The 13,657-nt window shown below is 54.2% G+C and overlaps 1 protein-coding gene across 2 annotated transcripts; it reads right to left on the bottom strand.

Moving 5' to 3' along the window:
- Nucleotides 1-1,416: 1,416 nt before the first annotated feature.
- On the bottom strand, nt 1,417-12,073 carry DNAJC21 (DnaJ heat shock protein family (Hsp40) member C21). 2 transcript variants are annotated; one of them, XM_078883989.1, is made up of 12 exons: nt 11,825-12,073; nt 9,760-9,853; nt 8,950-9,076; nt 8,369-8,485; nt 7,941-8,024; nt 7,337-7,557; nt 6,517-6,674; nt 5,932-6,007; nt 5,451-5,556; nt 4,709-5,241; nt 4,533-4,599; nt 1,417-3,780 (listed from the first exon to the last, which is right to left on the bottom strand). In XM_078883989.1, exons 1-12 carry the CDS (start codon nt 11,928-11,930, stop codon nt 3,619-3,621), a joined length of 1,851 nt encoding a protein of 616 aa, XP_078740115.1. In that variant the 5' UTR covers nt 11,931-12,073; the 3' UTR covers nt 1,417-3,618. The 2 variants fall into 2 exon arrangements, with proteins under 2 accessions (XP_078740115.1, XP_078740107.1); XM_078883981.1 differs by having other exon boundaries at nt 4,709-5,244; nt 11,825-12,072.
- Between the last annotated feature and the right edge of the window lie 1,584 nt (nt 12,074-13,657).

Genomic DNA, 13,657 nt, shown 5'->3' with positions numbered 1-13,657 from the left:
ATATTTCCATTTTTAAAATAAAACATGCTTCAAATCTCTTTAAACTGTTGCCATTGTAGTGCGTATTTAATGTGGCGCTGCACTCTGATGTTGTACGAGTGTTGTTATAACAATTAGTGTTCTTATAACAATTATATATTTATTTAAAGTTGCTAATTTTTACGTGATGTCACATTTCTCACCCCCCCTAGGTGCGTGACGTCATTTATGGACGGCCCCTATGTAAGCGTAAGACATTGCCACAAACGTCAGCTGTTTTACAAGGTGGCACAAAAGTTGGGCCACATAGGATTATATTATTTTAACAAGTCACATAGGGTTATCTAATTTATTTTAACGAATGTTCAAACCAAATGGCATTAGTATTAATGCATTTTCTTTTTGAAATTAATTCAGGATTTTGTTTGCAAATATTACAGCTACCTTATTTAGCATAAGTAAAAAAGAAGAAACATTCATATTCATAACGATAATAACTTAAAGAATAAACAAACACAATGTGTTCATGCCAGTGTTAAATTTAGTTAAATAACCCCACGTGTGCTTACTCTTGGGCCATTCTGTCTACTGTATATTCCCTTTAAGGCAACAATGTTATTGCCGAATGTGTTGGGTTGTATGGAAGCATAGGGTCTCGAAGTAGTAATATGGATCTTGATTAATGTCTATGCAAATCTACGTATGGAGCGAAAGAAGTTTAACATACATACATAGACATGGGGTTTTATGAGACTCTATGGGCCTTGTGTGAGTCTGTGGGTCTCTATGGAAGTCTGTCCTTTTTTTACATTCATTGGGAACATCCCTTGGAATGGATCATATAATTTGCAAGGGTTTATGTAATTATATAGATCTCTTTAAGTATGTGGGTCTCATTGTAAGCCTATGTACGTCTTTGTTCTTTATGCAAGTCCACAGGTCTCTGTATAAGTCTATGTAAATATCAGGATATCTAAGTAGGTCTATGGCACTATGTAAGCCTCAATGTAAGTGCATCAGTCTCTATTCTTGTAAGCCTGTGTCAATCTGGAGGATAAAGATCCTCCATCTTCCTGGAATCTCCCCTCTCGTGTGGGCTCTGCCTTCCTGGAACCCGCTCTCCACTCGCTCCTGTCCTGGGTCATCATCTCCACGTGCACTCCAACCTTGGTCCCAACCACTTCGATCCACCTCCTGTGAGGCCTGTCTCTCGGCCTCCACCCTGGTTCTTCAGTGCTCCGACACCCAGTTCTTCTTTCCCATGGGGCTTCCTCGCTTCTTGCAACATCCCTGGGCATTTAGAGTTGACGTCGGTCACGAATTTTTGTAAAATTCCAGATCCTGCATTCATCGTGCACTCAGCAAGAGCGTAAAACGTGAGTTTGGAGTACTAATTTTAAATTGAGGGAAGAAAAGTCTGGCACCTTTGGACCAAACAGTTTATTGCAAAAATAATGTTTTGCTTCCAGCTTTGTAAATATACATAACCTGTGATATTTTCTTCGTTAAATAATGCATGTGTGCATATTTGGAAACTTAACCAATATTAACACATCAATCTTCATTCGTAAAACTAAAACCTTAAAAGCATTTCCCTGTTGTTGCACTCTGTACTGTTGAGCACAGGCTCGGCAGTATCCCTGTGAGACCACACGAGTCCTGGCATGTCCTCACGTCTCCCAGTATGCCCCCCCCCCCACCGCCATGTGTCCCCTGTTGCGTCTCCACGTGTCTCCCCGTCCATGTGCTTGTGCGCAGGTCATCGAGGAGGACGGGAGCCCGGCTGTGTGCTCCGAGGACGGGGGGGCGGCTCCTGGCCGGGCTGGCTCGGTTCCGTGACGAGTTCAAGGTGGTGGGCGACGTGCACGGCAAGGGGCTCATGATAGTTGTTGAACTTGTCACCGACAAGGTACGATTGCAGACGCACACATGCAGACGAATGCCAACGCAGGGTGCGTGTGCGCACCGCCTCATACATGCGCCGTGTTCGAGTGCCGCTACACTGTGCGCTTGCTCAGGCAAGCAGGACGCCACTTACGGCGGCGCAGATGAACGAGCTCTGGGAGGACTGCAGGGAAATGTCGCTCTTCATTGGAAAGGACGGCGTCTACGGACAGGTGAGGCCAGGGGGGGGGGCGGTTGCGGGCTGGTGGGGCTTCGAGTGGGGATGGGGGTCTTGTGGCGATGGCAGCATAACAGGATCGGTGTGGGCCCTGGTGCCACAGGTGTTCCGCATCAAGCCGCCCATGTGCATTACCACTGCCGACGTGGATGTTGCACTCGCTGTGATGCACAGGGCCCTGAGCAACCAACGCAAGCGCCAAGCCGCCTCGACACGGTCGTGCCACCGCACAGCCGCCCCCACCGCACAGCCACTCGACGCAACTCCACCAGCCTACTACAACAACACCACCGCCGCCACCATTTGTCCACACCATGTTGTAAAACCAGCTAACTGCACTACACAGCCACACAATACGACCACAACCGTCACTGAGTCACATTCTGAAACCATCCTAAATGGCCACCACCATGTGGCTACACCAAGTGGCTACCCAACGATCCCACCCCACACCCAAACCACCTTTTTCTTTTTAAAGGCCGAACATGAGCGTAGGCCAGCAACAAAGCAGCACTAGGTTTTGAATTCCAGATGTGAACGAACGCACGACTGGTCTTGAGGCCAGGCTACGGGGACTTCGGAGATGGGGATGACGGAGAGAGACGGCACTCATGATAGCACAGCAGATAAGAACAAGTGTCTCGATTTGGGCAAGGATATAGCAACTTGAGAAACAAAGGATGGGTGAGGGAGGTCCAAGGTGGAGGAGCAGTGCGGGGGGGGGGGAAGGAGGAAGAGAGAAACGTGAACCAACGTGGTTGAGCATGGCAGGGGTAAAACGGGTCCTTAGCATGGGCAGAGGTGTAATAGCGCCAGGTTCATGGAAACAATGACAGTGGAATTAGCGATAAAACAAAGGGTTAGGCCACTAAACAACGTGAGAGTGAGCACAAGATCGTCAATTATTCGAACGACTTCACGTTGCTTGTGTGACGCAGAGTTCGGTGCTCCTGTTCAACAGGAACTCAACTACACCTGCCAGCCACGCCACACCATCTCCCCAGCACAAGGAGCCAAGACCAATCAACGCTACTTAAATCCACACCATTCGATCCATCAGCCTTACTTAGATCACCTCACCTGACCCACGCCACCTCACCTTGCCTACACGAGCCGACTCTCACCGCTCCGATCCCCCAATGACAGCCACAAGACAGCGATTCGTAAAAAAAGCAAAAAATAAACAAACTCCCGCTACTGTGTGGCGAGTGTCTTTCTGTGAAAGCGGCCCACGTTCTCGCGAGCTTAGAGAGAGATGGGTTGCAGTAAGATTCTCCAGAGCAACAGCAGCATTTGAAACGACAGGAGCCACTTGGCCCAGGTGGCGCCAAAGCTCCCAGCTGGGCCACCACCCCCACCCTACCTTCACTAAGAATTGACCCTCACCCCTACACCACACAGCACCACCACAGATTGCACATGCAACGCCGTGACTTTGCAGGGTTTATCTCCGCAAAAATAATAACAATGCTGGTTAAGAGGCGGACGGGCGGGGGGGAGGGGGGGCGGTTGTGCTGCTATTTCCGCTTGTGTTTGCCCTTCTTGCCGGGTGCTGCTGGCGCCGTGGGGGCCGTGGGCTCGGCGGTGCGGGGGGCGGCGTGCCCGGTGCTACGCAGGTGCTGGAACAGCCGGTTCCGGGAAGAGAAATCCTGCCCGCAGCTGGCGCAGCCCAGAGATTCCTGCAGTGGCACCGGAAAACATACACGGGTCATGCCGGCGGCTTAAGTGTGGCGCGGTGAGCACGGGTGGTGTGGCTCAGAGGTCACAATCGGGTACCCGATACCCGTACCCTACCCGATACCCGGCTACCCGTACCAGGCCGGGTACGGGTACCCGTTTGCGACCCTGGTGCGGCCGGGTACGGGTACGGGTAGGCCGTGAGTCACTGGTGAGTAACCGTTTGTCACTCATTTCCCAACGTCTTGTCTCTTCTCACAATTCAAGTTCCTAGAATCAACCCACCCGCGCCTGTAACATGGCTTAATCCCAGAGGTCGCAATCGGGTACCCGTACCCGTACCCTACACGATACCCGGCCTGGTACGGGTAGCCGGGTATCGGGTAGGGTACGGGTATCGGGTACCTGATTGCGACCCTGGTGTGGCTGGGTACGGGTAAGGAACCAAAACCCGTTTGCGACATCTGGTGTGGCTGCAGTGAGCGAGGCGTGGGTGTGTTGAGACTGGCAGGTGAGCGTGGCGGCGTGGGTTCCGTAATGGGGAAGAATGGTAAGGATGTGTGTGCGAAGCAGTGTGGAGAAGTGTATTGGAGGTGGTGTAGTGAGGTTGTGGGGTAAATGGTGACGAAGGGCATTGATCAGTGTGCCGAGAGTGTATTGAGGTTGTGGTGTGAAGTGAGGGTTTGTGAGGGTGTTGCCAACAGTACTGTGTGGAGAGGGTGGCAAGGTTGTTGTGGTGAGCTGTGTTGAGCACCTGGCTGGTGCCGGGCTCGCTGGGCGGGGGAACATCCTTGTTCTTCTTGCCCTTGCGTCCATCCTCCCTGCGGACAGAGTCTCTCCATTAGCCTATGGCACCCCCCCCCCCCGCGTGCCCACCCCCCCCCTGCACACCCTAATGTCTCCGTGCTGTGTGCGTCACATGGGCCTCACCTGGAGCTCGTTGTGTCGCCACCTTTCCTCGTCCGCTTCCCCTCCTCCCTCGTGGACTCAGTCCTCTCCTCTTTCTTGCCCGCCACCTCTGGTGGCCCCGGGGGGCCTTCCCTTCCTGGGGAGTCCTCCGAGGCGGGTGCCAGGCACGGTGCACCGTGGTCGTCGGGCCTGGCGTTGTGGTCGCCGTGTGCCATTTCGTCTGCGTGTGCGGTACCGTTAGTCTGTGCGGTGTCTTGGTTGGGCGCGGTGCTGGCGGTGCCGGGGATGTGCGGTTCGAGGTTGGGTGCGGTGCTGGGGGTGTGCGGTGCGTGGTGAGTGTCATCGGTGCTCCGAGCTGATTTCACTGGGCGCCGTCGTCTCCTCGCATCAGTCTTGGGCATCTCCTCCTCTTCATCGCCGTCGTCATCATCATCGTCGTCGTCCTCGTCGTTGTCATCATCTCCATCATCAGCATCCTCAGCTTCCAAATGATCACCTCCATCATCTTTTCCACCTCCAACATCAGCAACTTCCCCCTCAAGGCCTCCTCCCTCCTCCTCCATGACACAACAGGGAGCAGCAACAGCAGAGTTAGGATAAGAGATAATACAAGACAGATGGTAGGGACAAGGTGAGAAGGGCATGGTGAGGTCACGGTGTGGTCAGGATGATGACAAGTGAGGACACGGTGAGGACACGGTGAGGACACGGTGAGGACACGGTGAGGACACGGTGAGGACACGGACACGGGTGAGGGCAGCACCTGGGGCCCCGCTCCGGACAGGAACGCGAACTCCTCGGCTGTCATCTGCTGCCGTAGCCATGCCACGTTGTCTCGGTGCTTCTTGGACCGGTCGTGGTTCTCCTTCCTGAGCCACGACACGAGAGACCGCACCGCGTGCACCACAACCCCCGTGATCAACTGTGATCAGCACCTATGAAGACCGGCACGGCACACGAGGGGGTGGGTGGCCAGAACCACGCCAGGCCACCTTTGTCTCCCTCGTGGCGATATTTTACGCATCGGACCAAGTACTTATTGGAGGCCGAGTCGATCTGGGGGAGGCCCAGGACCGGTTCAAATAATCGTCACTGGTGTTGGCCGTGAGCGCGAATCGAAACTTGGGTCGCTGGGTTCGTATGGCAGCGCGTGATCCGCTGCGCCACCGCTTCCCATACCACGAGCACACACACACACGCCGCCACGCCACGCCCCAGTGGGCCTGCACGGGAGTAGTACTCACGCCTTGAGGCTCTTGAAGGCCTTGCTGCAGGCCGCGCAATACAGCTCAAAGTCTTCCCAGTCCCGCGCAGCCTCCTCTGCACGCCAAACGTGGGAGGGAAGAGGGGTGCACGCATGAGTCCCGCACGGAGAACGCACGGCAGGGGTTCTCCCAGGGCGCTGCGGTGGATAGATGTCAACTATCTCGCCTGTTAAAGAGGTCGTGGGTTTGATGCCGACCTAGAGTTTTTGCATGTTTCTCTACCCGTGGCCGTGTGGATTTTTCTCCGGGTCCTCCAGTTTTTCCCTCCACATTTATCATCAACATGCGTTTAGAGTATTTGGCTGATGTACATTTCCACGCGATAAGCCACTTCGTTGAGCTATCAATTGTAGCCAGATAGCTTCTGAAAAAGAGTCATATAGCTCGGTGGGCTTTACCTGGTTTAATAAAAAAAGTTACGTTTTTTATCGGAGCCAGCACAGGGTCATGGGTGATGGAACGCTGGTAGGGAAGCCTGGTAGTGCTGGGTGGGTGCCAGTTTTTCCGGTAGGTTCACTGGCAAGGTGCCGTGGTGTTACGCCAGGTGCCACGTGCGGTGGTGACCTGGCTCTGCGGACGTGGCTGGGTCGTGGCCGGAGTCATCCCCGTCGCTCGCCGGCTCCTCCCCAAACTCGTGCTGGTAGCTCGCCTCGAGGGCGACCAGCTCCTTCTCCAGCCCATCCAGACACACCCAGCTGGGCTGCTCATAGCCCTCGGCCAGCCTGCGATGCACCAACAACAGCATGAGCGGCCGCTACTCGCCACTAGGTCGCGTGTACGTCACTAGCAGGGCTTGTGCTATTTCTAGGCGCGCTTTGAGGCCGTCGCGGCAAGTGTGGAAGGCCCTCACCGTTGGCAAGAGGTCACGGGACAAACACAGCAGTTATTGGTCAATTGCATGAGATTGCTGGTACATGCGCACTGCCTGTGCTGCACACTGAGATGCACATCGAGACGGACTCACACACACAAGCAGAGACAAACACGCACAGAGACAAAAGTTCCCCGTTTAGCCTGAACAGACTGGCGGTGCAAGTGCTGTTGGCGTGTAGCTATGAAGGTCTGCAGGGCACGAGGGGGTGGGTGATCAGTACCACGTGGCCAGCACCACGCCCTGCTGCCTTTGCCTCCCCAGTGGCGATATTTTTACAAACCGCACCAGGTAGTCATTTGAGGCTGAGTCGACCTAGGGGACAGGTCAGGACCGATTCAGATAATCGTCATGGGTGTTGGTCGTGAGCGGGAATCGAACGCGGGTCTCCGGGGTTCGGAGGAGAGCGAGCTAACCGCGTCACTACCGCTCCCCACACGGTGTGTCCGAGTGCGCTGCACGTGCGCTTTCAATGCACGTGTTCCGATGTGCGTCTTCCCGTGGGCAACGTGCCTGGCTCTCTCCGCCTTCTGCCGCCGGCGCGCCTCCTGCGACCGCCGTGCTTTCTCGGCGTTGCGCTCCTCCAGCACGCGCTTGTGCGTGGCGACACGGGGGTCTCGCTTGCGCGCGAACGCCACAAGCTCCCGCACGGCCTCGGAGCGCTCGCGCCGCGCCCGCTCCCGCAGCTTGCGGTTCTCCTTCTCCATCGCGCGCTTCTCCCACCGGTTGCTCCCCTGCGCCGCCGTGCATCCAACGTTAATCACGGGGACCGAACCGTTGCCACGGGAGGGATGAGGGAGGGAGGGATGTGGGGAGGGAGGGATGAGGGAGGGAGGTGTAGGGATGAGGGAGGGAGGTAGGCCTAGGGGTGGATGAGGGAGGGAGGTCTCGGGATGAGGGATGTAGGGAAGGAGGGATGAGGGAGGGAGGTGGAGGGATGAGGGAGGGAGGGAGGTGTAGGGATGAGGGATGTAGGGAAGGAGGGATGAGGGAGGGAGGTGGAGGGATGAGGGAGGGAGGGAGGTGTAGGGATGAGGGATGTAGGGAAGGAGGGATGAGGGAGGGAGGTGGAGGGATGAGGGAGGGAGATCTATGGGTGGATGAGGGAGGGACTGACCTGTCGCGTGTCGTAGGCTTCCTTCCACGAGAACAAACGGCGCGAGCTGAAGCTCTGCCAGTACGCGTAGAACACGTGCACCACCTGCACAGCGCCGTCACCCCATCAACACCAAACACACAATCACACGGTCAGCACCACTGCCTCCATGCCGTCATTACAATCGCCGTCGCATCTTCACCGGAGCCAATGTCAGACCACAGGTACCACCAACAAAGCACCACAGTCGCGCCTCCGTCAAAAATGCCACCAACACCACCATCACACTTTCGCGAGCTGCACAATCACGATGCAACTGCACGAGCTGCGCTACTGCCAGCATCACACCAGCATCAAATAATCAGCAACATCACACTTCCACCAAACCATCACGATAAACACCATGTAGCACCATCGCTCCCCCCCCCCACCACCGCTATCATGGTTACCGTCTCGTAGTCGCTGCCCGCGTCTCCGAACGGCGGAAACTCATCGTCGGCGTCGTCCTCCACGAACTCCTCCTCCGCCACCTCCTCAAACACGCCGCGGTAGACGGTGTAGAAGCCCTGCGGCACACCCAGATGGTTCCGGAGAGAAGCCACAAGACGACAGGGATGGTTTAGCCGGAGGCTTCGTTCCACATGACACGTAGTTTCAGTACGGCCTGTTCGCCATGTTTTGCAGGGGGGCGCAGTGGCCATATATGGCCTCGTCAAAACGGGCCCGCACACAAACATTTATCCTCCGCTGCTAGCATCTTATCCGTGCTGATCGGGTACTAGAGGGGAATATTTCGTTGACCAACACTGTTTCTAATCTCCGTACACTCAGTCACTGCAAGGGCTCGTGACTGTACTGTCTGTGTGTGTGATTTCCACCAAGGGCATTTGAGAAAGTCCGATTTGGCCCTCGATAAGGAAAATGTTTCACACCGTTGATTTAGCGTTAGCTGGCAGCAAGTGACCTGGCGCAGGAGACGGGTGTCTGGGGGGCCCCTGGTGGGAAGCAGGAGTTGGGGGGGGGGGCTCACCTTGTTGTCGTCGCCAAAGCCGCTGTAGCAGGAAGCGGTGAAGTATGGCATGAGGTCGAGGCTGTCGTCAGAGAATTCCCCGCCAGACATGGCGCCCTGCAGGATGGCTTCCCTGTGCGCATCGTACCTGCAGCCACACCGCAGCGCCACCGCGCACACATCACCGCACACACATCACCGCACACACATCACCGCACACACATCACCGCGCACACATCACCGCGCACACATCACCGCGCACACATCACCGCGCACACATCACCGCAAACATCATCAGTGCCAACATCATCAGTGCCAACATCATCAGTGCCAACATCATCAGCACCATCACCGGTAGCACCACCACAAACACATCCAGCAACATCCATCACTACACGCATCAGCACCATCACTACAGGGGGCATGAAACAGTCGATGTTCAACAAACTTTAAATAAATGTTCGACTCTAAAAGAAAATGAGCAACGAGGTGGTCTGCTTTTTACGTTTCGTGGATTTTGCTCTCGCGCTCAACCACAAAGTAGTAACCCTCATTACAACTTCAATAGTGCTGTTTGTGGAGGCTCTGGTGGTGGTTGTGGTGGTTGCTATGGTGGAGGAGGCTGTGGTGGTGGCTATGGTGGTGGTTGTAGTGTTTGGTATGGTGGTGGAGGCTGTGGTGATGGAGGCTGTGGTGGTGGCTGTGGTGGTGGCTGTGGTGTTTGCTATGGTGTTTGCTATGGTGTTTGCTGTGGTGTTTGCTGTGGTGGTGGCGGTGGTGGTGGCTGTGGTGGCGGCCGTGGTGGTGGCTACGGTGGTGACCGGGTCGCACCATGCGCGCTCCTGCGCATCGCTCAAGACGTCGTACGCCGCCTGGATCAGCTTGAACGTCTCCGTGGCCTCCTCCACATTGTCGGCGTTCTTGTCTGGCACACGTGGACAAAGGTTCAAGATTACTTTGTGTAACCAAGTGAGAACTCAAGACCGGACCAGGAGTCTCATTTGCAGGAAGTGCCCTGGGGGCATTAGTCTGCCAGAAGGGGGCAATGACTGCTGCTGCTGTGTGATCCCAACTGAGTAATTTGCGGTGTAATAGAATTTGGATGCGGACTCCGGCACACAGCGGCCTACTCTTCCCAATGACATCGGTGGATCTTTATCGTCCACTGCGAGTGACTGGGACTGCGAGTAGATTACGGTCAATACACACCGCAGCATTAACCAGGGCCGCCGCGGGATTCGAACCACGAACCTCTCATTGTCACGCACATCAACATCCACTAATATACAAAGACACAGATGCCCCGTATAGCCTGAACAGACTGTTGGGGCAAGTGCTGTTTGCGAGCACCTATGAAATACGACACGGCACACGAGGGGCTGGGTCGCCAGCACCACGCCCGGCCGCCTTTGTCTCCCCAGTGGTGATGTTTTTACACACTGCACCAGGTACTCATTTGAGGCCGTGTCGACTTACATGCACACACACATGAACATGAAATTAAACACACATGAATATAACCGTAATTCGCAACTAAATGGCAGTGACGTCACCACGGCGCATGTGCCAGGCTAGGTGCACCTTGAGGCCACGTGAAGCGTCGAAGGCTCGCCGACACGTCAACACATTAACCTACACAAAGAGACTTTGACTTTTTGAGCTCTTAACAGATATTTGTTATCATGTTAAAGTATATTATCCGTTCTCTTTCCATTAAAAACGATAGTCTCATTTAAGTGTTAAAAATGTTTTGAAGCACCCCGTGTATAACCCAACACGTGTACACACTAAAACGTGCACACACCAACACGTGCACACAACAACACGTGCACACACCAACACGTGCACACAACAACACGCGTATACACCACACGTGCACACACCACACGTGCACACAACAATACGCGCACACAACAACACGCGCACACACCAACACGCGTACACACCCACACGCGTACACACCCACACGTGTACACACCAACACGCGTACACACCCACACGCGTACACACCAGCACGCGTACACACCCGCACGTGTACACATCAACACGTGCACATACCAACACGCGCACACACCAACACGCGTACACACCCACACGCGTACACACCCACACGTGTACACACCAACACGTGCACACACCAACACGCGCACACACCAACACGCGTACACACCCACACGTGTACACACCAACACGTGCACACACCAACACGCGCACACACCAACACGCGCACACACCAACACGCGCACACACCAACACGCGCACACACCAACACGCGCACACACCCAAACGTGTACACACCAACACGTGCACATACCAACACGCGCACACACCAACACGCGCACACACCCACACGTGTACACACCAACACGTGTACACACCAACACGCATAACACTTCTTGCTTGGGCTCTCCATCGCAAGGGCCGCTTGCAGGCGCAATAACATAATCGGTCCCTAATTGGTCAGTAATTATAGTCGGAATTGGGTCTCGCCGGGAAATCTGGCCCTGGGGAATGCTTCTGGGTCCCTGATCCCTGGGTCTCCTATGGAGATTTCCCGAGTCCAATCCGCGTTGGAGGAGGGGTCCACGCGTCCCACTGACAGCGATCCCCTGGGCACGCTTGAAAGGGGCCTTCGTGAAAAGGGGCCTTCGTGAAAAGGAGTTTCCGTGGGTCTCTCGTGAGAAGGGTCCCCTTACAGGGGTCCCCGTGAGAGGGGTCCCCGTGTCCCCGTGAGAGGGGTCCCCTTAGAGGGGTCCCCGTGTCCCCGTGAGAGGGGTACCCGTGTCCCCGTGAGGGGTCCCCTTAGAGGGGTCCCCGTGTCCCCGTGAGAGGGGTACCCGTGTCCCCGTGAGAGGGTCCCCCTTAGAGGCGTCCCCGCCGTGCCCCCCATGTGTACCTGGATGCCATTGTAGCGCCAGGCGCCGGTAGGCCTTCTTGAGCTCTTCGTCCGACGCGTTCCTCGCCGCCCCGAGCACCTCGTAGTAGCAGCGCATGGCAGGCATCCCAGCTCGTCGCAACCCCCTGGGACCTCGGGGGGGGGGGGTGAGTGGGGACTCACAGACAGCCCTGACCCCTTCACGGGGGGCCTGGGAGCGAGGGGGGCCCTGGGATTGAGGGGGGCCCTGGGAGCGAGCGGGGCACTGGCAGCGAGCGAGGCCAAACACGCGACCCAGCTGGCTGAGCCGGGTGATGACGTTGTCCTCGGCTACGGGTCGTGCCGAGGACAAAGCTGAACGTGAGAACGCGATTAATAAATACTTATTTATTTATTTAATCAGACGGTGGTGCTTTTTGCTTTGAAAAAATATAGCTTTCTAACCCTTTTCTGACAATAAAACGGGAGTTGTGTTAGGATGTTCAAACGCCAAACAGGAACCTCTTGCAAGGAAGATGTTCAGGTGTTAAGATGCATATATTATCAGGGCGTGTGTTTTTTTGCAAGTTCACCACAAGTTCGTGTGGATAATGCAGACTTGGTTTCTTGCAAAAGCGATCTATTTGGTATTTGAACATCTTAACACAAATCCTGTTTATTTGCCAGCAAGCGTAAAACACCTATTCTTACGTTGGCATACTTTGATATTGGTATAAAAAATACCATTTTAAAATCCTTTATATTAAGTTCGCTTGCTTGCTTGCTTACGACCGCGCAAATCTTTCGGTCGTTTTTTAACCCACTTCCCGTGATCCAATCGAGCTGACATTTTGCACACATACTCGTTGTGCGTGACAATTAATGTTCGTGATTTTTTTTTTCCAAAATTTTACACTTTTCAGGACAAAAATATAATATTTAATTACCAATTGCTTAATGGTGCAATGCAATCATCTGACCCATAGGTGGCAGCCATCTCAAGCCAGAGGACGAGAGGACTCTAGCCGCCACGCATATAAAGGATTTATAGTGAAAAACTTTGTTTTTACGGGTTATACTTGTTAAGCTGCTCACCCCGAGCTATGAATGCTCTTCTCGTGCATTACCCTTGTCCTGTTCGCCTCTTGGCGTTCTCTGGGATTTTTGCACCCAGCAGTGTTTTTTTGGTTGGAAGATTTGCTGGTTTATCCGGGATGTTTCTGATGCGCGTCGTCGCTTTAAGATGTTCTCCGTTCAGAGCCGCATGGCTCACCACAGGGCTGTACCTAATCAATGAAAACTTGAAAAATTTAAACTTGAAAACTTCGTGACTGCAGAGATTCATTTTCTTGGTTCTTTCGGTAAAGTCACGTAGAAGGGAAATAATAAAATAATAAAAATAAAATACAATTCTCACGACGTTTCGGCCACAACGCAAGCAACCGTCCTCAGGTGAAGAACAGGGCGTTTCAGACGCTGTCTTTCAGACAACTCTGTTCCTCACCTAAGGACGGCTGCTTGCGTTGTGGCCGAAACGTCGTGAGAATTGTATTTTATTATGTTAAATTTTATTATTTTATTATTTCCCTTCTACGTGACTCTGACACTGGTGAGACTGGGTCATGAAGAAGGCTGCTGTCTCTAGTGTAGGCCAATCAGTCTCAAAGACAATGCCGTCTATTACCAGAGCATGTTTGTTTGCATGTTCAACACAAATACGTTTGGGTAAGAAGGGGCCGTCCATAAATGACGTCACGCGATTTTGGACGATTTTTGACCCCCCCCCCCCTTCGTCACACGGCGTCACAAAAAGTCAGACCCCTCCCCTCAACAATGACGTCACAAAGCTCTGCCCCCACCCCCCAAAAATAAAAC

Source organism: Lampetra fluviatilis, chromosome 3 (assembly GCF_964198595.1).
Source record: "Lampetra fluviatilis chromosome 3, kcLamFluv1.1, whole genome shotgun sequence".
NCBI lineage: Eukaryota > Metazoa > Chordata > Hyperoartia > Petromyzontiformes > Petromyzontidae > Lampetra > Lampetra fluviatilis.
The sequence above is the reverse complement of the archived record's forward strand: the minus strand, read 5'-3'. Positions and strand labels throughout refer to the sequence as shown.

What these genes read in the sequence shown, in the direction of transcription:
- DNAJC21 (XM_078883981.1), bottom strand. Translation starts at nt 11,930, where the DNA reads ATGCCTGCCATGCGCTGCTACTACGAGGTGCTCGGGGCGGCGAGGAAC. An exon ending in AGCCACGTCCGCAGAGCCAG is followed by an intron (nt 6,008 to 6,516) that starts GTCACCACCGCA and finishes TTTGGCGTGCAG; the next exon opens with AGGAGGCTGCGCGGGACTGG. An exon ending in TGTCCGGAGCGGGGCCCCAG is followed by an intron (nt 5,245 to 5,450) that starts GTGCTGCCCTCA and finishes TGTGTCATGGAG; the next exon opens with GAGGAGGGAGGAGGCCTTGA.